We start from the raw sequence: 27,850 nt of genomic DNA, 5'->3' as shown, positions 1-27,850 counted from the left end.
CAGATCCTATTTCATCCTTCACCAACTAACATCAGCAACAAAATATCCTCAACAAAATGTACAAATATATCGTATCTTTTGCTCTCCTTGCCTCTGTCTATGGCAGTCATCACGCTCCAACTCCTGCTTCCTATGACGCACCAAAACCTGCTACCTATGATGCACCAGCACCAACCCCAGCTCCTTACCATCCTCCACGACCTGCTCCATACCACGCCCCTGCTCCTTCCTACAAACCCACCAAATACGAAGAAGCACCACAACCCTATGCTTTCCAATATGGTGTAGCTGATGACTACACTGGCTCCAACTTCTCAGCTGAAGAAAATGCTGATGGAAAGATCACCTCCGGATCCTACAAAGTAGCTCTTCCCGATGGTCGTATTCAAACTGTTACTTATACAGTTGATGCCTACAATGGATTCGTCGCTGATGTTCAATACGAAGGAACTCCTGTCTACCCCAAGTACGAACCCAAGCCATCTTCCTACAAGGCTGCTCCCGTCCCAGCTTACAAGCCCACTCCTTCCTACAAGCCTGCTCCCTCTTATAAGGCTTAAAAGAATATTTACATATTTATTTATTTATTATTATTTTTCACCTTACAAGTTATGTCGAAAAATAAAGTTTATTTGAAAAATATTTTGTAATCATTAATGGGTTACGAAGGAATACATAGAACATACATCAATTTAAATACATATTTTACTAATATATAATAGAATCAAAGCATTATATATATAGAATTAAATTTGAATAAAAGAAACTGCTATTTTTCAGAGAAAAAGTTGTATATATCTGGATTTTTCATATATCCGAAGTTATTAAAAAAACGGTAATTTTGGGATACTGATATAAATTATAATCGAATACTGCCAAATTTTTACGATTAAAATGTTATATTTATTTCATATATTAAGTAATTACTTTATTGTTTTTGTGGTAATATTACTTTTTTTTGAGGAACACTTATGAAGTATATCATTATTGATTGAAACTGAACTTGAACGAATTTAAAAAGAAGCATACAGAAAAAAAAAAATCATTGTCCACAGCTTACAATTTGTACCCCAATAATTAAGGAAAACACCATTTGGGAATTATTTATTACAACTTTTTTATCATACTCATGAATTTCTAAGCAGTTGATACTCAAAAAGGAACGAAAAAGTTGACTTTATGTGGATATTTTACGTAATGTTTCTTTTAACATTTCTTCTATATGTAGTAAAAAAAATTACTATACCAAGTGGTCCATTAAAATCTAAAAACTTTGAATTTTAAAATTCAAAAGATATAATTTACTAATTAACAATAGAATTTGAACAAAAGCAATACTATAAATAGATGTGTATCTGACCTCTCTTATTCATCAATGTATCCTCCCTTGTTGGAAGCAATTATGTTTCAAGGCGGCGACAGAATGTGCTGGCTGACCGTGGCTTTGAGGACATCAGTGTTTCGATGAAGGACACTGCATGCCTTCCCCTCGACATACACCCAAAAATGTAGTCGATGGGGCTATTATCATGGCTGTAAGGGGCCAAAAATGTCCCAAAAAAAAATAGTTGAAAAGATCTCAAAAGATTCCAAAAGTCTTGCAATGAAAGAAATGGGTTTCTTTTATTGCTGGTTTCAAAAGTGGCCTCTCCATCCTCAGAAGACTTTTTCCACCCACTTTATTATAGCTATCTAGACAGTCCAATGGCATTCATGGGCTTGAGGGGATTGGCCTGGGATGTTTTCTTAACTCCTCCCGCGTCCAGTTTGGCCTTTAGACAGAGTCCTTCTTCCTCTCCAACGTTTCAAACTTTCTGACATTGTGAAAGGTGGTCCTGGAGACACCCAACAGCTTGGAGTTCGTGAATAGAAAATCATCGATCTTGCTCAAGTGTCATTTTCTCGACTTGTACGTAAGCTAGAAGGCTGAAGTTTGTTTTGTTTTGTAACTAATTGTTTATACTTAAATATATGGAAAAATTTATTAATTTCAACCACTCAACCTTAATTAATTATTGAATTAATAAGTGTTCAGATTTCAATGGACTACCTGGTATGAAAAAACGTTGACTATAAGCGTAGGTCTATTATTTCTGGATTTGACTCTATTAATATGTTTGTAATCACCCAAAAATATATTTAAATTCGTTTCCATAATGTATTAAAACGAATAAAAAGGTACATCGATCACGACATTAACATACAAAATTACTTAGTATTTTATTGTCACCTGTTAATGTTCCTCCTATTCCGTCTATCAGTGTTTGAAAAATTAAATTTTTGAAATTTTTTCAAAATTTCATTTTAAAAATTGAAATATTTCAAAAAAAAATTCAAAACCTCAAAAAAAACTAAATTTTTTTCAAAACTTTAATTTCAAAAAATTTGTTGGAAAAAACATCATATACTAAAAGAAAAAAACTATATTACTAGCTGTTCACAAAAAAATAAAAAAATATTTCGAAAATTAAATTTCAATGTCATTCTTTGAAAAAATATAAAATACTAAATTTTTAAAGATCAAAAAATTTATTTTTTTCAAAAATTTTTCAAATATTAAATTACATAGAAAAAACTTGAAATGTTTTATATTAGCAAAAAAATTCAAAAATACACAGCTGTTTACAAAAAAATCCCCATATACTAAAAAATAAAAAAATTTCAAAAATTTAATCTCAATTAGTAAATTTGTTGGAAAAAAACTTCCTATACTAAAATTTTTAGAAAAAAATATGAATAACCATTAGCTCTTGACAAAAAAATTTAAAAAATAAAAAATTAAATATTACTACAATTTTTGAAAAAATACAAAATACTAAATTTTCTGCAAAATTTAAAAAATTAAACTATTCACTAAATATTAAATTTTTGGAAAAAAAAACTTATTATAGTTTTAAAAATTGAATTTAAAAAAAATCAAAAATTTTTTAAAGGTCAAAAATATTTTTTCAAAATTAAATTTCAAATATTAAATTTTATAGAAAAACTTGAAATAATATTAAAAAAAAAATTCAAAAATAACTATTTTATTTTTAGGAAGAAATTTCAAATAAAAGGTTTTAGAAAAAAAAATTAAATATCCCATTTGTAGGAAAAAATTTGAAAAAATTTCAAAATTTCATATTAAAAATTGAAATTTAAAAAAAAAAAAAAATTCAAAAATTTAATCTCAAGTAGTAAATTTGTAGGAAAAAAAACTTTTTATACTACAATTTTTAGAAAAAAATATGAATTACCAATAGCTCTTGACAAAAAAAATTTCGAAAATTAAATGTCAATTATTAAATTTAAAAAAAAAATATAAAATACTAAATTTTTGTATGAAAATTTAAAAAATCTATAACTATTCACTAAATATTAAATTTTTGGAAAATGCAGATGGAAAGATTACCTCTGGATCTTATCATTGCTCTTCCCAGGTATATTACTGGAAGAAAAGTTGCGAAATACATACGTAAGATGTTTTGACAAGTTATAAATTGATTAAATATTACTTATTATACATATATATTAGTACATACCCCAGAGAAAATTGATTGATATAATATAAAAGTATTCAAACATTTTTCCTCATTTTTAATAACATCAATTTAACCTTATTTTTCACAATAGCATAGACATGCAAGACTTATGCATTTTAATATTCGCCCTGCATTTTTGTATTCATTGGTATGTAATTTCAATCAACAATCATTATTAGAGTAATGTTGTGAGACAGTTCTTCTTAAAATAGAAAACAAAAAATTGAATTGACATTTTGTTATTGAAAGGGGAAAAATGCCTGATTTCCAAATTCAAAGTAATCCATAGATTAAATATGTTAATAGATCCTGACAATGTTGACCTTGTTTTAACGATGATAAGTCTACTATAAAATACATTATACATATCTCTTTGAATTAGAAAAATGCATTTTTTTTAAAGCAAATGTCAGTTATGGAGAAAAATAAAGAAAATAAACGCTGGAATACATAATCAGACATTGCTTCATTGTGTATATTTCCATAAATTTTGCAATGAGACACTTTTGCGGTTTAATATACATATATGTATATCACTTCAATAATTGCAAAGAAATAATCTGGATTAAAACGCAAAATATTCCTTATGTTCCTCTCTCTTGAACCGGTGTTATGTAATGTAACCATACAAGGGGCTATAGGTAGGTGAAATAAACGAAATCTCAATTAAATAATAATGGAAGTCTCTTGTAACAATATTCACCAACTTTCAAAAATGCTCCAATTCAAAATTCCATCCGTTCTCCTAGCCTCCGTTCTTGGAGATCGCCATGCTCCTCATCATCCAGCACCAGCTCCTTATCATGCCCCTTCTCCGTCCTACAAACCAACACACTACAATGAGAGCCCCCAGCCCTATGCCTTCAAATACGGTGTCTCTGATGACTACTCTGGAACTCAGTTCACAGCTGAAGAAAATGCAGATGGAAAGATCACGTCCTGATCCTATCAAGTTGTTCTTCCAAAACATGCTCACAAGCCAGCTCCATATCACACACCAACTCCAGCCTACAAACCAGTGCATTCTCCATCTTATCATGCTTAAAACCATTAGATATTTGTATTTATCTGCATCTATATTTATTATAATTTATTTAGAAGATGTCGTGTTAAATGTTAAATGAATAAATATTAATAGTAGAGATTATTTGACAAACAAATGTGATAAATTTTGTATCAATAATTATGCAAATTGACTGGACATCTTTTATATTTTAAGCAATAATAAAATCGATAAGAACAGATATTAAATTAAAATGTTATATTGAAAGTAACAACCCATTGCCACTTCTTTGCCATTTAGATAAATTGATTGACCAATGTAATTTTTAAGAACAGTTGCCGTTCTTCGATCTGCAAGAGATAAGAATGAAAATTACTTCTGAGTTTATAGTAAAGTATATTTTTTTAAATTCATCTTACTGCAATTACCATATTCGTTGTTTATTACTCTTAGACTAGTGGGTTTCAAACTTTTTGTTTACCTCCGGAAAAATATTGAAATCCTCAAATACTATCGTTATAACCAAACTGAATATACAATGGTAGAGGATTAACCCATTTGTGAAGTTTCTTATACGCACCACCAGGTGGATCTCGCGTATCAGAGTCTGACAACCACTACATCACGTATTTTAAGATAGTATGTATATGATCTGAGACTGGATCAGTGTAGTAAGATGCATTTTTAACTTAAGTAATCAGTATTTGAGTGAAAGAAACTAAGTCAGTTCTACAAGACTGAATTATTATTCTCCATGACAATTGATTGGCAGAGTTTTTGACCACTTTAAATGCCTATCAAGTCAAGTTTTCAGGTTAAATTTTGCTGAATATGTTTATTGGACTTATTTGTTGCCTTTTTTTTTTTTTTTTTTTTGTTCAAATTTTCCGACTGAGATGACATTTTTTCGACTCAAATATAAAATAACTTTTTGAAAAGACATTTCCATTTTTTCCTGTCATTTTTTTAAAATTTTCTGACTAACATTCCATTTTTTTTGGATATAATAATAGTCCCTAGGGCTTGTAATCTACAGATGCAAACATAGTATCTCAATTTGTCAAGATCGAAGGTTGAGATCTCTAATTAATTAACAACAGTGCTGTTCAATTTTTCTCGTTGATAATTACTTCAAAAAACTGAATCCACCAATGTTTAGGACTATGAATAATAATTAAGAGAAAGTCTGAATTTGCAATTGTAATCGAAACTTCAGGCCGCTCATCAATGTTTATATAATCTTTTTTAAATTTTATAAATCCTTTAAAAAAATATCTAATTTAGAAGATTAATAATTTTTCTTATTTTTTCAATACGAAAAAGTTTATATTATGAAAAAAATAATATATATTTTCACACAACGTTTTTCATGTTTGTTTTTGTGTTTTGAAAAATATATATTAAATATGCTTCTAAAAAATGATAAGGTCAGTTTCGTTCTTTGTTATTTACTTAATAATTACAAACATTATTTGTATTTTATCAGAATGTTAAGAAATAATTAAATAGTATTTTTGAATTCAAAAATAAGTAAATATTGACTCTAAATATTAGATATGATAACTATTTTGAATCTGATTACACAATTTCTAAAATTATTGGAAACAACTAAATTTAATTCATATATATATATGTATTTGCAATTAAATTGGCCCTCTGATCAAATTTATAAAGCCCATTAAACAAAGTATAATCAGATTTAAAATGATAGGTACAAAATATATTTACTCTTTTTAAACCTTGACAAATTCTATCATTATAAATGCAATATCAAACATTGGAAATCTAGCTTTACTTTAAGAGAATATTTGTATTAATGAATCGGACAAAAGTTTTACTTAAATTTTCTTATATAAATCAAACTTGAATATATTTGAAAATGAAGCATAACCCCCACATTTAAGGTGTGCATAGATACAAGGGCTCAAAAGAATAATAAAAGTTCCCTATCGAAGAAAATGCTGGCCCGAAAAAAAAAAAAAAGGAAATCAAAAGCGTGTATAAAATGACTGACGTAAGAACCCAAGGCTCATCAGATTCAGTTGTATCCTTCATCGACTAACATCCTCAACAAAATGTACAAATATATCGTAGCTTTTGCTCTCCTTTCCTCTGTCTATGGCAGTCATCACGCTCCAACTCCTGCTTCCTATGACGCACCAAAACCTGCTACCTATGATGCACCAGCACCAACCCCAGCTCCTTACCATCCTCCACGACCTGCTCCATACCACGCCCCTGCTCCTTCCTACAAACCCACCAAATACGAAGAAGCACCACAACCCTATGCTTTCCAATATGGTGTAGCTGATGACTACACTGGCTCCAACTTCTCAGCTGAAGAAAATGCTGATGGAAAGATCACTTCCGGATCCTACAAAGTAGCTCTTCCCGATGGTCGTATTCAAACTGTTACTTATACAGTTGATGCCTACAATGGATTCGTCGCTGATGTTCAATACGAAGGAACTCCTGTCTACCCCAAGTACGAACCCAAACCATCTTCCTACAAGGCTGCTCCCGTCCCAGCTTACAAGCCCACTCCCTCTTATAAAGCTTAAAAAATTATATATATATGTATATTTATTTATTTATTATATCAAAATGTGAAGCTTAATAATAAACTGATTGTTTTTTTAAAATTTGATAAATATTTTATCGATCCTTTACAATTGGTAATTATAAAATAGAAACATCTAACAATTGGAGAACATAACTATTGAAAAAAAAAAAAATATTTCACCTATCCATTTGGTATCAATCATCTACATAATTTGTCAAAATATCACAAATAAAATATGTGAGATGGGAATGCAATTTCGAAAAACAGTATAAATAAACGTTAAATTATAACTATTTGCTAAATGAAAAAAACTGATAATTATGTAATATTAATTGAAGGGAGGGGGAGACAATGAGCGGCAATATTATCTTGTAGCTTGAGTGATCATTCTGTAACTATGTATGTATAGCATTTAAGGGTTAGTTGGTATACTTTTCACCTTTAGGTATATTATTCAGAATAGTGTTTTGGAGGTCTCAGGGGTGTTTTTTTTGTTATTTTTTTGCAAAGTTTAAAATAATATGTACATAACTTTTGGCACTAACATAATAGCATATTTCATACTTTATATATAATCAGTATTGGCACATTTTCAGTCGTTGTTATCGATAAATTATAAAAGAAAATATTAGTATATAATGTTATAAAAAGTTGTAAAAAAAATATTAGTTCAACAAAATAAAATTATTTTTAATGATCCAATAAACATAATAATAATTCTATATAAAAAATGCAATAATTATTTATAGGGGATTTATATGGTATATTTTTGACTATTTTGATGAAAATTACTCGTTGATCATTATTGGTTGGTACATTATAGACTTCAAATACCTAGAGTTACATTACTCATCAATATAAATATAACCAATAATATTGATTTAAGTCAATCAAACGAAATTATAAGGCTAAATTCACACTTCAAACTTTGTTATAACTAAATCAAAATCTTGTGAAGCAATTTCATTTTCTAAAAAAAAGTTGCATATAACATTTTATAGCTTTCCCCCAAAAAAAAAAACGTCATTTTATTTATTTTTTATCAAAAGTAAAAATGTAGATCAATACAGATTTTTTTGTTGCCCAAATTTTACTGCTAGACCCGCCATACCGAAGTTGTACCGAATTAATAAAAATGATTACGATATTAGACCGGTCTAGGAATTCCAGATTGAAATTCACAACATTTTTTAGTTAAAATGTCATATTTATTAATTAAAATAGGTGTTATAGGATCTATAAATTGTAAATATGCATAATGAACGAGGGAATAACTAAAAATTATTTAACCTGATTTATACAAAACATGGGAGTCAATTATATATGGAACATTATGTATAATCCATGATATACATATATATCTACAAATATATCTATTTTTCAACTTAAATACCTCATATTTCTAATCAATAGAAATTTTAAATAAATCCTTAATTAATAATAGTGACCAAGGTTTGAAGGGCGTTCAAAACAAACAATGACCCCTAAGAGGTGTGGTTATTTCCTCAATTGTTATCCGTTACATATTACACATATGCTTCAAAGTATACAAAAGCACCATTAGTAAAATAACAGACCTTTAAAATCTCAAAAGTATATATTGACAATAAATTGTATTTGAAATCATCAATTCAAAAGTGACTCCTCTTCCAACAACATTCAATAACTCACAAAAATGTTTCGATTCATGGTTGCATCCATTCTTCTGTCCTCCGTTCTAGGAGATCACCATGTTCCTCATCATTCAGAACCAGCTCCTTATCATGCCCCTTCTCCATCTTACAAGCCGACACACTACGATGAGAGCCCCCAACCCTATGCCTTCAAATATGGTGTCTCTGATGACTACTCTGGAGCTCAGTTCACAGCTGAGGAAAATGCGGATGGAAAGATTACCTCTGGATCCTATCAAGTTGCTCTTCCCGATGGTCGTATTCAAACCGTGACCTACACCGTTGATGGATACAATGGTTTCGTTGCTGATGTTGCCTATGAGGGAACTCCTAGTTACCCCAAGTACGAGCCAAAACATGCCCACAACCCAGCTCCATATCAAGCACCTGCTCCATCCTATAAGCCAGCTCCATATCACGCACCTCCCCCAACCTATAAGCCAGCCCCTTCTTACAAACCCACTCCTACGCCAGCATATAAGCCAGCTCCTTCCTACGAACCCACTCCTATTCCATCTTACAAAGCTTAAGCATTCTCTTTAAAAATTATCTTATTTAGGTATTAAAAATAAAGTATATTTATTTGCTAAATGTGTTGTAAAATCAATTAAATTATTTTGAACATAATTTTTTTAGTTCAACCTTTAAAATAAAAATTAATACATATTTCATGTGTTTTTCTTTACACTGTCGGAGACAAAGATGGATGATATCGGGTGACAATATTTTTATTTCCAAAAAAAAAAAGAGGACACGTTGTCGGATCAATGACGGCTTAGGGGGTTTGAAGGTGTTAATATTTTGACAATAGTTAAATTTAAGAACACTTACATATTTTAACAATGCTTTACTTTTGAGATTCTTTTAAATAAATAAATAATAGTTTTGGTTGTTTGATTTTATATTTTAAGTCGAACAAAAATCCAAAAATATGAATCATGAATTTAGAAAGAAAAAAAAGTCCCCGAACGCTCTGGATAGGATCAATAAAGATCACATATTCAAAAGGAAAAGATGACGGTTGGTCCACCTAATATATATGACAAAAAGATAGTTTCCAATTTAAGCATTTTTACTCTAAGATGTAGTTTAACATTATATAAAAAAACAAAAAAAACACCAATATCACTCTTAATAATTATAATTTTTATTTAATCTTTGGAATTGTTGGAGTATCATTGATTCAGGACTTCCAAAGAAATTAAAAATTAGGAAAATCAGGCCATTGAAATAATATTATTTTTTAATTTTATTTTCGAAAAATAACCTAATTACATTAAGATTAGCTATAAAATAGACTAATTATCTTTGAGGCCTCCTAGAAAAACAAACTTTTAATATTTTTGTGCATTTAATAACTATTTTTTTATCCAGTAAGCACAACCAATATATGTAGAAAACAGTTTATCTAAGATACTTTCAACAGTTTATGACTGAGTGCATTTTTATAACTGTTGTACCTACCTTTATTATTGAAATAAATATAGAATGACCCACTTATGATTACACCCACAAAACAACAAACAACGTTTTATAAAAAAACATTCTGCCGAATAAAGTGACGACAAATCCAAATCTAGTCACTATTTGGGATCAATTTAATATCATTCCCATCTACAAAAATCCAAGTATCCGAATTGTGTTCGCCATAATTGTTGAAAAACGTCAATTTCCCTCCACAGTTGAGAATGTAGATTTCTTTCACGTTCTCTCTTGCCTTCTCTACAAGGTAGAGAACATCAATGAAACTCTCCCTTTTAGCAAGATCTTTAGCCGAGATGAATAATGCTGATACATCCATTTCACTGAGAATTCTAGAACGTGTTTCATGTTTGAAATGTAATTAGAAGGGATGTATTGCTCTGATCACATCACTGTAAAATACTATTGGTTATTAAGTATTATTAAGTAATCACTCATAGCTGACAAATGATGCATTCATAGGGACATTTTTATTCTTTACCAATCCGGTTTCAAAAATGCAATACCCACCTCAAATGTATCAGATAACAAGCAGAACCATCGTTCAAAGAACAGGAGGCTTGCTATTAATTGACATTATAGTGATTCATTTCTCATAATTTCTTGTACTATTAAATAATCTTTGACCGGAGTTAGAGTGAGTTTTATACGCCTACAGCTTATAAAAAGCTGTAGAAATAACCAATACATTGATTTTTAACGGCACCGCTAAGTTTTAGGAGAATTATGTAATTCCTTGTTTGTGTCTGAATATACATTTGCAGCTATTTACTTCGTATGAAAAAAAAGACTCAATGTTAACAGCATTGTTTGAGTTGTTTCCCAACACATAGATGGATCAATTTCAGTTTTACATTTATATAATCATTTTGACCATCTGTATTTATAAAAATATTTTATAACTTTAAACAGAGTAAAAACTCATTTGGGTAAATATTTAAGTTGCTGATGTTACCTATGAGGGAACTCCTAGTTACCCTAAATATGACCCAAAACATGCTCACAAGACAGTTCCATATCACGCACCTACTCCACCCTATAAAACATCTTACAAGCCAGCTCCCTCTTATAAAGCTTAAGAATTATGTCAAAAAAGTAATTGTAATATGATCTTATTTAAAAAAAAATATATATTTATTTGCTGAATGTGTTATAAAATAAGTTAAAGGAGCCATTTTTTATTATTAGTTAAATAATTTAGATCACGAATAGAAGTCACAACATATGATCCATTTATGGAACTTTAATCGATTCAACACAGACTGATTATATTTTTACTTATACAATATTAAATTGTTCCAAAGATACTGTATAAGGTAACATCTATCCCACAGTTAGTAGACACGTCTATTGATGAAACCAACTGTTGAATAGAGAAGTGTTTTTCTCCAGAGTTACATGTTTGCACTTAAAAGATCTAAAAGGAAACTCAGAGGTGAATTGGTAATACTATCGAAAATTATATCAAAAATATGTATTGGCCCCATCAAAAATACTAAGAACTAAAGGTGTTGTTCGTCTGTTTCATCTACCGCTGGCTAACACTTGGCTGATGCTAGGCACTGACTATAATAAAAAATTTAATGACTCTGAATGACCCTCTATATTTCATCTTTATTAATAAACCAACGTCCAACGTATAAGTTTTAAAAAGTCTCTGAATATTTAATAGACTTATTCTTGTTGTATTTATTACATCTCATTCCGTACAACATTTGCCCAATCTTCGTAATTGTAGCGTCAATTTCCATCCCATTTTTCCTTGGAGAACATTGCAAAAAATCTTCTTTTCAGCATCATAATTAAGTAACTTTAGGGTAGTAATAGTAGACTCTAAAGTTCCTTGTATTTTCGGGCATTACCACAAAAGGAGAAGCCTTGAAGAAAGGAAAAATTGTTTTGTGCAAAAATATACTAAACACTTATTAGGGGCCCACAAAGGTATCCATGCATTCAACAGAAGTAAAATAATGGTTCTGCAATGATTCAACAATTATTTTGACACTACGAATTTTGATTCTTCTTATATTTGCAACCATTTGAAGGACCACACATTGGTCTATCAAGCAGTTACTTGTATCACTGCAATCCCCGGCCAGAACTCACACAAAATTATTACATAGATTTATAAGCGAACCTGCTTTTAACAGTCTCTTTTTTAAACTAACATAATATGTTGAATACAAAAAAAAACAGAAGTGACACTCTCCTGTTGAGTTAATAGATTAAAATGGACAAATAAATGTTTTCCAATCCCATTTTTGATTTCCTTTCTCTCCTTCTATGTGAGAATAAATGTTATCTCAGAACTGCCCAGACGTTATTTTTTTTTTTTTTTTGAGTTCACTATCTTAAAATTTTGAATATTTTCGAAATATCAAATCTGGTTGAAGAGGTTACCTCAACAAATTGGTCATTTTTTAGTTCCAATACCTAGTTAATACAGGTTTCATGTCAAAACTTTTACTCAACAAAAACAATCATTTTCTCAACTAAGACTTGATAACTCTAAATATATAAAATAATTTATGTAAATTCAAAGGAATCATAATGGAAATGGAATTATATAGCACCCAAAAAGTGGATTAAAAATCCCAAATATATGTGTCAATATAAAAAAAGCACATTTGTTGACCAATAAATTTAGTTTAGTCCTGACCAACAAAATATAAACTATCAATGTTGCTTATTTTATGTTTTCTATTATTCTACCATCAATATGACAGAAAATATTCAAGTTATATAATACATATGTAATGTGTATTAATTTTTATTTAAAAATTGTATAAAAATAGGAGATATTTATCCTCAAACTTCAGTACATTACCAATTTAAGATTTATTCATATAACATCATAAGTATGGGTATGAGTTACGTCAAACGCTATCAACAAAAATTTTAAAAGCAATAAAATTTTATTTTATTAAATGTAGGTATACAATAAAAAATACTTCTCAAAATACAAAACTAACCAAATTATTATTTTTTTATATTAGATTTGTATATTTAAAAATGGTTAAACAGTTTAAATTGGTTAAGTCAAGTCCTTCATCTTCAAACAATTTAAAATTAATAAAATTACATTTTTGAATTTGTAAATGAAATTATAGAATAATGAATAACATTAATAATAGTTTTATTTGACCACACATAGGGAGGGGTCTGACTAATATTCAATATTTTTTTCAATGTAAACACATACCTATTAATAACAAAAAGCTGGCCTATTGAGTATATATTGACTAGACATTCTATATGGGATCATCAAATCAAAATTGACTCCTCTTCTAACAACATTCAATAACTGACAAAAATGCTCCAATTCATAATAGCATCCGTTCTTCTAGCCTCCGTTCTTGGCGATCACCATGCTCCTCATCATTCAGCACCAGCTCCTTATCATGCCTCTTCTCCGTCTTACAAGCCAACACACTACGATGAGAGCCCCCAACCCTATGCCTTCAAATACGGTGTATCTGATGACTACTCTGGAGCTCAATTCACAGCTGAGGAAAATGCAGATGGAAAGATTACCTCTGGATCCTATCAAGTTGCTCTTCCCGATGGTCGTATTCAAACCGTGACCTACACCGTTGATGGATACAATGGTTTCGTTGCTGATGTTGCCTACGAGGGAACTCCTAGTTACCCCAAGTATGAACCAAAACATGCTCACAAGCCAGCTCCATATCATGCAACTGCCCCAGCCTATAAGCCAGCTCCTTCTTACAAGCCTACTCCTGCCTATAAGCCAGCTCCCACTTACAAACCTACTTCTGCCTATAAGCCAGCTTCCTCTTACGAACCCACTCCTATTCCATCTTACAAAGCTTAAACATTGTCCTAAAATAATGCTTGTGATATCACCTTATGTATTTATAAAGAAAATATATTTATTCCCTAAATGTGTTGTGAAATAAATTATATTATTTGGAAGGAACCCTTTTTGATTCAAAATCTTGAAATAAACATTAGATATTTAATGTTCTGTTTTTCAAGTTGTCAAAGACAAATAAAGATAATATAAATATACGGTGGTAATTCTAGAATAATAGAAGACGCACACAAAAGTGAAAAATCGTTCCAATCAAAAACTGGACAATGTTCTTCCTAAATTTCGCTATTGGAAAAACAAACATTTTTCCAATTTTTCATAATAAGTTGATACACGATTTACATTTTAATGACCACACAAAAAGAGCAGTCCCTAGCAGATTTGAGACATTCAATATTTAAATGTAAAGAAAGTTCGACTTTCATTCAAGGTACCTGAAGGAAAATCTTTGGGAGATGCAAGGAAACCATTCTAGCAAATATATCCAGTAATTACAAAAAGATTGGCGCTATCACTTTTTTATAGGTGATCAATCATTTTATCATCATGCTAATGAATGCTAAATTTAGATTTAAACTAGTCAATTTCTTGATACAGTTCACTTTAATACTAGTTGAATGAATACCCTGTATTTCCACATATTAAGACCATCAAATTTTGTTAGCTAAAATATCCTAATTCCCTTGTTAAAATTTAGTACTGGTCATATAGAAAACTCATAGTTGGCTTCAAAAAGCTCACACTACACGATACACTCTGCTCAATAAAATCACTTTCTACTTTCCCAAGAAGAACGTATCCCAAGACACACTTTATTAAGAGGTATTCAGAAAGACTTAATGACTGTTTCTCCGCAGTAAACGCTTCATTTTCTGATGGTGTCTTGAAATAGACCATTTTTCATTAAGTGGAAAAATTGGAGAAAAGTTGCTTGGATATTTTTAATGTGGGGAGGCTATGATTAGTTGATTAAATATTGAAGAGAAACAATGGTGATTGCATGGAAAATACTGTCAGCCAATGAAACGTTGGTTTTTTCAATAAGTAAATTTAATATAATTTACATGTAATATTTTTGATTAATTTTTAGCACACGGATTCTGAAGTTAAGATTCTGATAAATTTTGACAGACGTGTGTTTTTCCATCCCATACTTGTCAAAGAAAGTAGAAAATTTGGTGATCAGAGTTCACTAAAGTTAGGAACTCCGTGTATTGATTTCCTTGGGCGACAGTTATACAAGTTTTTGAAGCTGTGTACTAGCAAAGAGAAGAAAAATCATATAGTCAGAAGCAGTTGGATTTGTTATACTTAGTTTCCAAGATCTAATACAATTTTTTTTCTATTCGGACTTGCAATGTCCATTTGCAATAGCTATTAGATAAAGTAAACCCGATTTTAAAAGGAGGAATTGTACCATTAAATCATAATGCGTTTCTGAGTTGATGTTAGCCATTCTAAAAAGTGATACAATGTCTCGATAGTTTGAACATGTTGATTTTATCATGAAGAAAAGTAGAGTTATCATTATTTGACCTCCTTCCTGTCCCGTTAATTTTCCTCAAAGAAACTTGACTTTTTCAACAGTAAAAAGGTTTTATTCATTAAGAAAACAATTCTCCTTTAGAATAAAAGATATATTTTAAAGAGATTCATTCATACTAAAAAACTAATTTCAGAATAAGTTGGAAAGGTTTACGGGCAATTTTCTGAACAAACTTTTTAATTTGAATGAAATACAATCAATTAATATGTATTCTGTGTTTTTGTATAATTTTCAATAGTAGTCAAATTAAATACCATGCTGCTGGTGGGGCTATTGAAGTTAAAAGATGGAGGACTCATGGGCTCAAAAGAGCTAACCCATGCATCTCTAATAGCAACACATGTATGAAAAGGGGCTGTAAATCTTAAGTATCTTTTAGCGTGCAATTTTTTTTTGTGTTGGGAACCTGACCAGTGTGTTTTTTATTTACCTAAGCTTTTGTCATTATCTTTCATTCTAGAGGAGATAAGATCTAAGTATAAAGTGGAACTACGGGTATGTCTGCTCATGATTGACGAAGACCAACAGTGAGGATTTGCTAAAGATTTTTAAGTGCAAGTCCTCATTTGAGTCAAAGTACTTGTAGAATTGAGAATCCAAACGGAGTTATTCCTGTCTATTTCTTTGCTCTTTTTATGTTCCTTTAATTGATTAGATGGAGTTGCACTGATTAAGTATACGTAACCATCACATTTAATCTATCTAACCTAGGAATCTTCTGTGTGTATAAAGGTACATAAAGTATATTTATTTCTTTAGGAATGATCTGAGCGTGAACTTGCGCACATTGAGTTCAAGAGAATAATTTCTCCCGAGCGCGATGTCCATGAGCTACTTCGATTTCATCTTTGCTTGAAGGACTTTTGTTTATTTTCTATATCTCACACCTGCTTGTAGCTGATCTAAAGAAATGATATCACAGCTAAGCGGCTCTCCTTCCAAACAGGCTTCAATTTGTCGAGATTACCATGTAAATTATTCGTTTCTTTTCTTCACATAATAAAAGACTTACGATTTCCAACCTTACGTTTTATAATAATCTTATTTTGTATGCTAGGTTTTTCTTTTTACTCATGATTTTAATTGTTTTCGAAACATATTGTGTTTTTAAATTGTTGAATGTTAAATAAAATGGTATGTCATATGACCAAGAAAAAAAATTATATTTTACTTCAAATATTCTATTAAAAATCAAAAAGATTTTTTGCTAAATATATTTTTTATAAAATTACTCTATTCACATATAAAATAACATCAAAATATAGCGTTTATGTAATTGTAACATTCCACGACAAATCCAATTCATGATTTCTTACACATAATCAAATCTAGATCCTTTTACCAAAGTTCTTGAAACTATATAAACATGGCGTAATTTTTAGAATCAAACCTATGTTATTAATCATCAAAATCAAATAAAGTTGACCAATACGCTTTTGTGACCACAAAAGTTGTTGAATATTTATAAATGATAAATATCCGTTAATTCTGACAGAGGTATATCATTTATACCAATACATGCCTATGAATAAACTATACTATATATTGAACCGCCATAGCTACTTGAATCATCAATTCAAAACTAACTCCTCTTCTAACAACATTCAATAACTGACAAAAATGCTCCAATTCATAATAGCATCCGTTCTTCTTGCCTCCGTTCTTGGAGATCACCATGCTCCTCATCATCCAGCACCAGCTCCTTATCATGCCCCTACTCCATCCTACAAACCAACATCCTACGATGAGAGCCCCCAGCCCTATGCCTTCAAATATGGTGTCTCTGATGACTACTCTGGAGCTCAATTCACAGCTGAGGAAAATGCAGATGGAAAGATTACCTCTGGATCTTATCAAGTTGCCCTTCCCGATGGTCGTATTCAAACCGTGACCTACACCGTTGATGGATACAATGGTTTCGTTGCTGATGTTGCCTACGAGGGAACTCCTAGTTACCCCAAGTACGAGCCAAAACAAGCTCACAAGCCAGCTCCATATCATGCACCTGTCCCAGCCTATAAGCCAGCTCCTTCTTACAAAGCTTAAGAATTATATTAAAAAAAAATAATTGTAAAAAGACCTTATTTATAAAAATATATATTTTTACCTTTCATGTGTTATTAAATAAGTTTAAGTATAATTTTGTTTTTTATTAAAATAATTTAGATCACAAAATGGAGTAACAAAAATCATGAAAGTACAGTCTTGTATTTTTGGCTAACTATTATAGGAAATAAATGTTTTATTAAGACAATAGTAAAAAAGATTTTCCTGAGAAATATCTTGACCAATACAAAAAATATTTACGCATATTCTATTGTAAATATGTATTTAAAAATATATCCTGTCGAAAAACTTCAAGATGTATCACTGGATTGATAAACGAGGTGAGTCTTTATGTTATATAAAATATTTTTTCTGATCCATTTATGAAACTTTTCCCAATTAAAGACAGATATATTATACTCTTACAAAAACATTATCTAATTGTTCCAAAGGCTCTTTATTAGAAAATATCGATCTTATTGTTAGTGGGGAAAAAACATATAAACCGAGTGGGACATTACTGTCTTGTTGATGTTTGAATTTTAAACTTCAAAATGATATAATTTAGTAATCAACAATAAAATTCCAGCAAAATTAATACTTGAGCCTTGAGAATATTTAGAATCTTCTTTGTTCTTTCCAACGGTCTCAGCTTACTCTATTCATAGATAAGATGTCTTGTTGTCCTTTTCTCTGATATTGCACTAATGTTCTTGCAGATTGAAAATAATAAAATGTGTACCACTAAATAAAATCAACTCTGTAAATATTTAATAATATTAAATCCTACATAGTATTTTATTCGATACTATATTATAATATTGTCTTATTATATTTTATTAGAAGCAATGCCATACATTCGATACATATATGCACTATGTGATAGCCAAAATTTCTTCATAGAAATAATAAGATTATCAAAAGAAATGCGATGAGTAACCAACAAGAAATTGTATTTCTGTCCTTTTGGAAACAAAACATAACTACCTATAGTATAACTTTTTACTTCGCTTATGTATCAAAAGAATAAATGATTAAATAACCAAAACGTATCAAGTATTTGTATCACTTTAATTGAGATTTAAGTGTGTAATATTAATAGAATACAGGGTGTACACGATAAATTGGAACTATCTTAAAATTCAACCTGCTTGATAAAAATGGAATTTGGAGTGTATTTGTTAATATGAAAAAGTTAGACATGATATTAAACAATAAATTTATTCAACATGTCCTCCCTCAGCAGCTACCATCTTCTCCATCCTACCCCTAAAGGATTTGTATGCTCTGCTGACTTCCGCGGAATCGACAGCATTCCATTCCTTCGTAATGGAGCCCTTCAGGGCCGCGATGCTCTTGTGGCTGACCTTGAACCCCTCCCTCTCCAAATTCCCCTACCAGTAGTAATCACACGGATTGAGGTCGGGTGAGTTGGAGGGCCAGGTGTTGTGATCCCAGAAAGTGATGTCGTGGGAGTTGAAGAGGTTAGTGGTCCTCATGGCGATGTGTGCAGGCGCTGAGTCTTGTTGGAATATGAACTCCCTCCCAGCAGCCGTATCCTTCATCCAGGGGGTGACAAACTCCTCCATGACTTTGCAGTACCTTATCGCGTTAACCCTTTCCTTGGGAATGAAGACGAAAGGAGGTATCACCTCACCGGTGCTGCAGATGACACCCAGGGTCATCACAGAGGCCGGGAATTTTGTGGTGAAGACCGCAGAGACCTCTTCTCTCTCCTTGGCAAGCCACCTGTCATTCTGGACGTTGTAGTTTCTGTCGACAGTCCAGTTCTTCTCGTGGAGAAGAAGATGATTCTTCCTCCATGGCTCTTCAGGTCATTGAAAAGACGCTTACCGTTGGTAAGCCTGGTGGCCTTCATGGATGCCGTGAGGATGTGTTGTTTGGCCATTCGGTATGACCTGTACCCGAGGTCCTCATTCACAGTCTTGCTCACTTCACGGTTCTTGGCCAACCTGGACAAGGAAGTCTCCGGTGAAGCCTTGATGGACTTCTGGAGGCCTTCAAGGAAGCGGGGAGTGCGGATTCGGTCCCTCTTTATGTTGTGGGCCTTGCAGCAGACCTTCCCCTCAACCTCCCAGGCATTGAAGACCCGGTACACCGTGGTCTTGGGGTAGTTAAGAAGCTTGTAGATAGAAGAGGGATTGTGTCCTGCGCGAGCCAATTCGAGGATGGCGTCTTTCCTTGCTTGTCCCATGATGACTATTGTTTGTTGTCAAAACAATTGTGGTGGAAGTTATAGTGTATTGTTAATGCAACCTTTTATATTAGTATGATTTAACCCCGAATATCCACATTATGGATCTGGATGAAGTTTAAAGTAGTTCCAATTTATCGTGGACACCCTGTAGTTTATAAAATGTAAACGGCATATTTATTAAAATTGTTCAAATATTTTTTTACCTAGTTCAGTAATTGTTTTATATTCAATTACGGATCTTTAAAAGACGTAAGAAGTAATTAAGGGACGGGAAATCCTTCGTATACTGCTTAATCTATATAATTTCTCAAAAATAAACAAAGTTATTAAAAAGCACTCTTAGTTTTTAGTAAATACTTGAGGAAATTGGGGACTATGTTGTAAATTATTTTTATTTTATGTGATCAATCTCTCTATAAAAATAATAATGATCTGTTAAATAATTATAAAGCATCTCTGAAGAACAAATTATAGGCTCATAATTTGACATGAATAAGGAAATAAAATGAATTTAAAAAGAACACAAAGAAAAAAAGGAAATACGTTTTGCTTTATACTGCGTTTTATATTGAGCCATGCAACAAAATAACAAAGCCGTTGTTTTAAATTTGATATACACGAGAGAACTTTTTGAACTATTACCCCAATAATGCAACCTAGGCTAGTGCATGGTAGAATTGTCTGATTTTTACCTCCTCAAACTAAATGGTACGAAGATGATATATGGTCACCATGGTTAGTTAAGAATTTATTACTGTTTACCACAGTACATATATATGTATGTAATAAAATAGTACATATACACTACAAAACTATTCATACATACGGTAAAGAACACGACCAAACAAAGATGTATATATGCTACTACAGCAGAAGTTGATCTTAAGTCCTTCTTAATTTTATAGTTATTGTCAATAATTTGTTTCATTTTTGTACATTTCATAAATTTAAGAATAGGAACATCTTCATGCATGGCTTAGTATCTCTCATATGAGAGCGATGAACATCTCTTAATAACGTGGTACGCACTTTGTAGTTCTTCCATCCAAATATTGCACTTGTATTTTTCCCTTTGTCTCATGGGCCAAAAATGGCCCGTGACCTGTGTAGGCTTGAACAAGTAAGTTCCTATTTTGACGCAAAAGTTTGACACTCGTTTGTTTTGGTTTTTTCAACAGGTGATGTGTTTGTCTCGTTCCTTGATCTTCCCTGTATCTGTTGTCAAACCTTGAAAAAGAAGTCACCCACCACTTTATGAGTCAAAATCGGTATGTTTTTGAATTTTAAATCAAATTACCTGTTCCTCCTGATGTTGGTTAAAAAATTAATTATTTTATCCCTATCTTTTTTCTTTTAAAATTAGCTTTGTAATTTTCCTGAAAAGCCATGACAGCTAAACTGTTTTCTTCTCAGAAATTCTTTATCGTCAAGAATATCACGTTAATTATCGAATTATTTTACTTTTACATACTGGCAGGACATGTTGTACCCATCACTGAATATAATGTTTAATTGTCAGAGGACATAAAGAAAAACGACGGACAAAATTCTCCAAGGAAAAAAACTATATACTTGGATTTCCATGTTAAAATTATTTTAGCTCTTTAATGAAGTCAAATTTTTAATTTTTTTTTGCTACAGTTTTTTTAGTATTCCCTCATGATTATTAATTCAATTTAAGATAGAGTTAGTAAAAAGTACATCATGAATTACGAGTAAAATAAGTTAATTATACTTTTTATATTATTGACTGATAATTTTTACCATTGCAATTACAAGAAATGCAGTTGGCTTCTACGAAAGAAGTAACATATCAAGGGAGGGGATATATGTCGTCCCCAAAGATTTTAAATTGGGGGGGGCATTGGTATATGGAATGATCCCTCCCGCTTTGAGTTACAAATAAATTATCTAGTGGTACACGTTTAATTATTTTCAATCTAGAATTAAATGGCGGAAAATTATAGAGTAGGACAATAAAACATGTCATCAATGAACAGAGCAAGTTTAGGCGTTAGGAGAGCAAAGAAGACTGGGGGGTCTCTTAGGGGGCGTATTATTTGGTCCTAGTATATTTAAAAGTATTTCTAACACAGTCATACAAACCCAATCCATGATATCTTGGACATTATCGTATATACAACATAGGTATATATTTCTACATAAAGTTTTTAAAACTACATATAAATATAAACATATTATAATTTTTAGAATCAAATCTATGACATCATTTATCATTCAAATAGGGACCGTTACGCTTTTTAACCACATAAGGTGTTGAATGTTTATGAATAATAAATATCCGTTATTTAGGAAATATGTAAATCAATTATACAAATACATGCCTATGAATAAACTATATGTACTATATATTAATTAGGCATAGCTACTTGAATCATCAATTCAAAAGTGACTCCTCTTCCAACAACATTCAATAACTCACAAAAATGTTTCGATTCATGATTGCATCCGTTCTTCTGGCTTCCGTTCTTGGAGATCACCATGCTCCTCATCATCCAGCACTAGCTCCTTATCATGCCTCTTCTCCATCTTACAAACCAACATCCTACGATGAGAGCCCCCAACCCTATGCCTTCAAATACGGTGTATCTGATGACTACTCTGGAACTCAGTTCACAGCTGAGGAAAATGCGGATGGAAAGATCACGTCTGGATCCTATCAAGTTGCTCTTCCCGATGGTCGTATTCAAACCGTGACCTACACCGTTGATGGATACAATGGTTTCGTTGCTGATGTTACCTATGAGGGAACTCCTAGTTACCCCAAATATGAACCAAAACATGCTCACAAGCCAGCTTCATATCATGCACCTGCCCCAGCCTATAAGCCAGCTCCATCTTATAAAGCTTAGCATGCTTTCAAAACAACGGTTGTGATATTACCTTATTTATATATAATAACTATTTATTTTCACAATAAAAATACCCAAAAAATATATATTTTTCAATAAAATAATAATTACATATGTTATTAATACTTTTTTTTGGGCTTGACATTTTTTAAGAATATGTAGTTATAAAAATAGTGGTATTTAATTTAAAAGAGCTACTTTATTACGCAGGTATCCCTTTTTAGACGACAAAATAACATCATAATGATCAAGTACAATATATAATTAGGATCCATTAATTGAAAGAATCAATTGATTTTTCATTATTAATTGATTCAATTACTGAGAGAAAAGAAAACCTTTGAAAGAATCAATTTTTATGTTATAGAAATATTATTTTTATATTCTGTACAGGGGTGTTCTAAATTAGTATAACGTCCAGTTCAATGCACTATCTATGTATTACAAGTGATTTTTTTGGTTACAATAATCAATATAATATTTTTTCCATACATAAAATTTCATTTCAATCACAACAATAATCCCGAAACGAAGGGGTTTGAAAGTGAGCGTGCTGAAGATGTGTTGAAAATGTTGGAAAATGGCTCCTCCAACAAGACCATCATCAAGACTCTAAACTTGAGCCGTACCAAGAATAGTTTCAGTATACCTTTATCTGCTTCCAACTAGATGGGACGCCTGCCCATACTTGTAAAATCGTCAAGGAATATTGTCCCTCTAATTTTGAGCAATTTGCCATGTCGCACTCTGTTAAGTTCAAAAAAAAATTTGAAGTTGACAATCTAATGAGTTGTTTTTCTTCCTTGAAGCTGCAATAATTATTTTTTTAATTCCTGAAAAGAGAGCAACTAAATATTAAGTAATCACTAATGCATGTGCTCATGAAATTTGGATGATTTAGATGGATGAGTTATTGATATTTTTAAGTGTAAGACTTTATTGGAATCAGGTTAGAATTGAGGATTGACAACAAAATCATTCGTGGCTACGTCCTAGTTTGATATGGAGTGGTGCTTTTGTTAATTCAATTATCTCCGCTACACGTAGCTAATCTAATAAAACGTTTAAACAGCTTCAAAATAAGAAGAATTGGTAGACACATTGGGAGAGAGGATTTCAATCAAGTTATAAAAAAGAGATGCTCATTTATTTTTCCTTGAACTGCCCTTCCACTATAGCAAATTCACCGTCACTCTCATTGGTGTCAAAAATACCATTAGTTCTGATGTACATACATCTTCACTAGTTCATACAGACCTCCTGAACCTGAAGACCTTCCACCATATATAATATGGAGCACCTTTGATATTTATTTATCTATCTTAAATCCGTCCTTGGGTCTTGTATTAATGGCCACTAGCAAATTGAATCGTTTTGGCTCAATCCTGTACGCATCCCAGATCAATGAATTCGTAATATTTCTTACGTGAGTTATGAATTGCCAATAATTCAATAGATGTGCTGAGTTGATCCTCTTCTTTTACAGAACGAGCATGGTGTATCCTTGATTTTTTCACGAATAGGGACGACGTTGCAATCCAGTACCAAAACCACTTTTCCTTCATACATGATGGGACTCTTATAACGACATATAGCACTTCTTCGGTGGGTGGTAGCCTCGGCCTTTCATAGTCTTTTTTCTTTATAATATTTGGTGAAGATACTTCTTAAATTTTCTTCAAAATTAGGCTTATAAATTGAGAAATTAACGATTCTAAACGCAAGTAGAATGGAGTTGTGTTTCGTATGTACTGTAGCAAGGTTTACTATTTCTACTAATACTATTCACGTAAATCAAATTTTGATTTGTGGTTGTTGTTTAACAACCGTGGCTTGTCTAATTATGATATCCGCCTTGGATATATCCAAGAGTTAAAAATTGTTGGTTCATTTGGTCCCGTAATAAATTTTAGAGGTAAAGTCTGAGCATTTTCACAAATTTTAATCTTTTTCTGGCCCCATAACTATTCTATTTTCAAAGGGGTATCCATTCATTCCATTGAATTCTGGTTTTAATTGCCTTGCCCAGAAATTGTTTGGTACTCTAATTCTTTTTAGCGATGCGAAATTCAATATTTTCTAAACCTTTTCAATAGATGTAGGACCTACATCCTAATTTAGGATGGGAGCCATCATTCATAAACTCTCTTGTATCTAATTTCTTTAGAATATCTTCAGACGAGCATACTTTTACAATTTAATATAATTCCAATATAACTAAATGCAAGATTTTTAGCTTTTCCTATGCTTCATTTGTCTTTTTAGGGAAGCTAGTAATGGCAAAGGAAGATTCAAATCTTGCATTAATCAATATTGGAGAGAAAAATTCATATGGAGTCCTGAAAAAGATATTTGGATCGATGCAAAAGAGATATATATTACAAACATGTTAATTATTGAATTTGGGTAATATAAACCATAAAGAAACAAATTAATCTCCTTGTCTTGAATTTAAAAACTAAGTTTATTCATCAAATTTTACATAAAAATCAACCAAATATGCATTATAGTATACAACTAATTTATGTATTATATAAAAAATGTCAAATCAATCCGTATAGCTTAATCAGAAATATTAAGATCAAATTATGTTACTTTTACCACTCTATTCCATCCGTTTCATGTTCCAATTAAATGACCTCCGAATTACAAGTAATCAAAGAGGCCTTAGTATCTGTGTATGGCATTATTTATAAATGCAAGAACCTAAATAATACAATGTATATATTGAGTTGGATAAAATTTGAATTCCCTACTTATTTAACTAAGGGTGTAAGAGTTCATTATTCTAATTTCTAGAGAAAAGATTAAAAATTAAATGACATTGGCTTTTGTAATAAGGGCTTCTATGAGTGGGAATATATCTTTAGACTGACAAGCCCCCACCCACGAGTCACATGAGACAACATGTTCATAAAGAAAATCATTGACCATGGAAGGCGTGGTTCCTTCTCATGCCTTACTCATATCCTTACATAAAGGAAGACAGTGAAGAAATATACTTATTTAAAAAAAAGTTTCTCAGTTTCTTCATAGCGATATGCAATAGCTTGCCCAAAAAGTTTACAACTCTATCTCCGGCTATGTATAAAATCATGCAAAAGATCCTTTTAAATCATCAAACCAACTTTATCTTGGCTCTCCCTATGGAGATAGTCGAGCCCAAGCTCCATACCACAGCCCTGATTCATCTTACAAACCCACCAAATACGAAGAAGCCCCACAACCCTATGCCTTCCAATATGGTGTAGCTGATGACTACACTGGCTCCAACTTCTCAGCTGAAGAAAATGCTGATGGAAAGATCACCTCCGGATCCTACAAAGTAGCTCTTCCCGATGGTCGTATTCAAACTGTTACTTATACAGTTGATGCTTACAATGGATTCGTTGCGGATGTTCAATACGAAGGAACTCCTCTTTATCCCAAGTACGAACCCAAGTCCTCTCCTTACAAGCCAGCTCCTACTTATAAATATGCTCCCGCTGATAAGGCTTAATTTATTTAAAATGTGCATGGAATTTCACTTTTTGTAGAAGTGACCATGAAAAAAATGCCAAAATAGGTTTATTTAGATAATTTATAAGACTTATATATCATTTCTTTATTTGTTTGTAGCGTAGCCTCATGAATAAAGGGGTTTTTAAAAATATATTTAAGGATACATTTTAAGATTTAAAATGGGAAGGCAATTGAACTCAACATTTTGGGATAGATACATCTTAACTTAGTCGAACATTGATGAAAACGGTAAATAATGAATACTTTATGAAAAGTGTAAGCATCTTTTTACCCCAAATCACTTTTTTTTCTTATTTCGTCTTCGGGTTTCTTCTCTCGGGGAAGAGAAAATAAAAAAAGGTTTTAAAGTCAATTGATAGTTATCCAACTCTTTCAGACTGTAGGATTATTTTTCACAGCTTCGTATAAGCTTAAAAGGGTTAACCAATCAAAGTTTAGAACACTAATGCAGGACAAAAGTAGTAAAAAAAACGATTTAGGTGGTTTTTTCTTATGTTTATAAAACTTATCCTTTTTACTTCACAAAATTAGGGGTGCTTTTCAATCTTTTTTCATGATAACAGTATCTCTGATATACCTTGTCTGGTTGTATGTTGAGTGGGGTAACATTGTATAGAATTTTTTTTAAAGTAAGGGATAATTGTATCATCAATCATACATATATTTTGCTGGTTGCCAATTGACATAGTTTTTGAGAAATTTATACTCGCTGTGGTTAAAACAAATTTATTTTTTTCATAACTAGATTTTATCTAATGGTACACATTTTACTGTTTTCAATTTTTTAAGAGTAAAATTTAAACGAGAGGTTGAGTGTCGACATTTATTTACCACAACAATCTGAAAATAGTGCTCAATACAACTTTAATTCAATATATGTAACCTCATCTCTAATAATTGCCTCAATACTGGGCCTAAATTCCTTGCAGACCTTCACTATGTAGTCAGATTCGACCTTGGTCTACTATTTCTTGATGGAAGCCTCTCGAGACTGGACTCTCCTGTGAGGAGTAGCACTAAACCTCTCCTCCGGACGCTCCTAGATAGAGTAGTCCAAGGGGTTTGCGTCTGGAGAGGAGGGCAGCCACATGTTCTAGTGCCAAAAGTCGAGAAAGTTGTCTCACAGAAAGACCATGGTCTTACCGGCATGATCACATACATGGAACTCTGTCTTGAGTGAACAAAAAGTTGCACCCTACTTTTCTCTAGCCAAGGATTGCACGTACTTGTACAGAAGTTCGATGTAAGCACCTGTATTGATCCACTCCATCTTCTCCACAAAAATGGGATGGCAGACTTTGTGTTTGCTGGCCACTTGATTATTTGATCTGAAGACATTTCTCACTTAAGCTGAGACATTGTCTGGATGTCCGATCGTGATGGAGCAGCTGTTCTGCTTATTCACAGTGAATTTTTTTTCATCAGAAAAGATAAGCACTTTACCGAAATTTTTGTTGGGCTAGAGAAAATTTAGAATCTTCTTTGCTATTTCAAACTGTCTCAGTTTGCTTTGCCCGGAGATAAGATATCTTGTCCTCCTCCGTGATTTTGCACCAATGTCATTCCTG

At 31.7% G+C, this 27,850-nt stretch overlaps 6 protein-coding genes across 6 annotated transcripts; all 6 read left to right on the top strand.

Annotated features, from left to right (window-relative positions):
- The first annotated feature begins 3 nt into the window (after window positions 1-3).
- Window positions 4-642, top strand: LOC121128413 (uncharacterized). The gene has a single exon (XM_040723988.2). It carries the CDS (start codon window positions 57-59, stop codon window positions 558-560), a length of 504 nt encoding a protein of 167 aa, XP_040579922.1. The 5' UTR covers window positions 4-56; the 3' UTR covers window positions 561-642.
- Window positions 643-6,563: 5,921 nt separating this feature from the next.
- Window positions 6,564-7,166, top strand: LOC121128414 (uncharacterized). The gene has a single exon (XM_040723990.2). The coding sequence runs from the start codon at window positions 6,600-6,602 to the stop codon at window positions 7,083-7,085; it is 486 nt and encodes a 161-aa protein (XP_040579924.1). The 5' UTR covers window positions 6,564-6,599; the 3' UTR covers window positions 7,086-7,166.
- Window positions 7,167-8,704: 1,538 nt separating this feature from the next.
- On the top strand, window positions 8,705-9,290 carry LOC121128680 (uncharacterized). The gene has a single exon (XM_040724267.2). The coding sequence runs from the start codon at window positions 8,763-8,765 to the stop codon at window positions 9,288-9,290; it is 528 nt and encodes a 175-aa protein (XP_040580201.1). The 5' UTR covers window positions 8,705-8,762.
- A 4,231-nt stretch (window positions 9,291-13,521) lies between these two features.
- Window positions 13,522-14,147, top strand: LOC121128678 (uncharacterized). Its single transcript, XM_040724266.2, has one exon. It carries the CDS (start codon window positions 13,556-13,558, stop codon window positions 14,075-14,077), a length of 522 nt encoding a protein of 173 aa, XP_040580200.1. The 5' UTR covers window positions 13,522-13,555; the 3' UTR covers window positions 14,078-14,147.
- Window positions 14,148-17,209: 3,062 nt separating this feature from the next.
- LOC121127969 (cuticle protein 19) lies at window positions 17,210-17,763 on the top strand. The gene has a single exon (XM_040723551.2). The coding sequence runs from the start codon at window positions 17,244-17,246 to the stop codon at window positions 17,667-17,669; it is 426 nt and encodes a 141-aa protein (XP_040579485.1). The 5' UTR covers window positions 17,210-17,243; the 3' UTR covers window positions 17,670-17,763.
- Window positions 17,764-22,277: 4,514 nt separating this feature from the next.
- Window positions 22,278-22,874, top strand: LOC121127988 (uncharacterized). Its single transcript, XM_040723567.2, has one exon. It carries the CDS (start codon window positions 22,335-22,337, stop codon window positions 22,758-22,760), a length of 426 nt encoding a protein of 141 aa, XP_040579501.1. The 5' UTR covers window positions 22,278-22,334; the 3' UTR covers window positions 22,761-22,874.
- The last annotated feature ends 4,976 nt before the right edge of the window (window positions 22,875-27,850 follow it).

The sequence above is a fragment of the Lepeophtheirus salmonis genome, chromosome 13 (genome assembly GCF_016086655.4).
Source record: "Lepeophtheirus salmonis chromosome 13, UVic_Lsal_1.4, whole genome shotgun sequence".
Taxonomy (NCBI): domain Eukaryota; kingdom Metazoa; phylum Arthropoda; class Copepoda; order Siphonostomatoida; family Caligidae; genus Lepeophtheirus; species Lepeophtheirus salmonis.
Note: the sequence above shows the minus strand (reverse complement) of the source record. Positions and strands in the feature narration are given on the sequence as shown.

Bases quoted from the DNA above. Each gene is read 5' to 3' on its own strand.
- LOC121128678 (XM_040724266.2), top strand. From the start codon at position 13,556: ATGCTCCAATTCATAATAGCATCCGTTCTTCTAGCCTCCGTTCTTGGC.
- LOC121128680 (XM_040724267.2), top strand. From the start codon at position 8,763: ATGTTTCGATTCATGGTTGCATCCATTCTTCTGTCCTCCGTTCTAGGA.
- LOC121128414 (XM_040723990.2), top strand. From the start codon at position 6,600: ATGTACAAATATATCGTAGCTTTTGCTCTCCTTTCCTCTGTCTATGGC.
- LOC121127969 (XM_040723551.2), top strand. From the start codon at position 17,244: ATGCTCCAATTCATAATAGCATCCGTTCTTCTTGCCTCCGTTCTTGGA.
- LOC121127988 (XM_040723567.2), top strand. From the start codon at position 22,335: ATGTTTCGATTCATGATTGCATCCGTTCTTCTGGCTTCCGTTCTTGGA.
- LOC121128413 (XM_040723988.2), top strand. From the start codon at position 57: ATGTACAAATATATCGTATCTTTTGCTCTCCTTGCCTCTGTCTATGGC.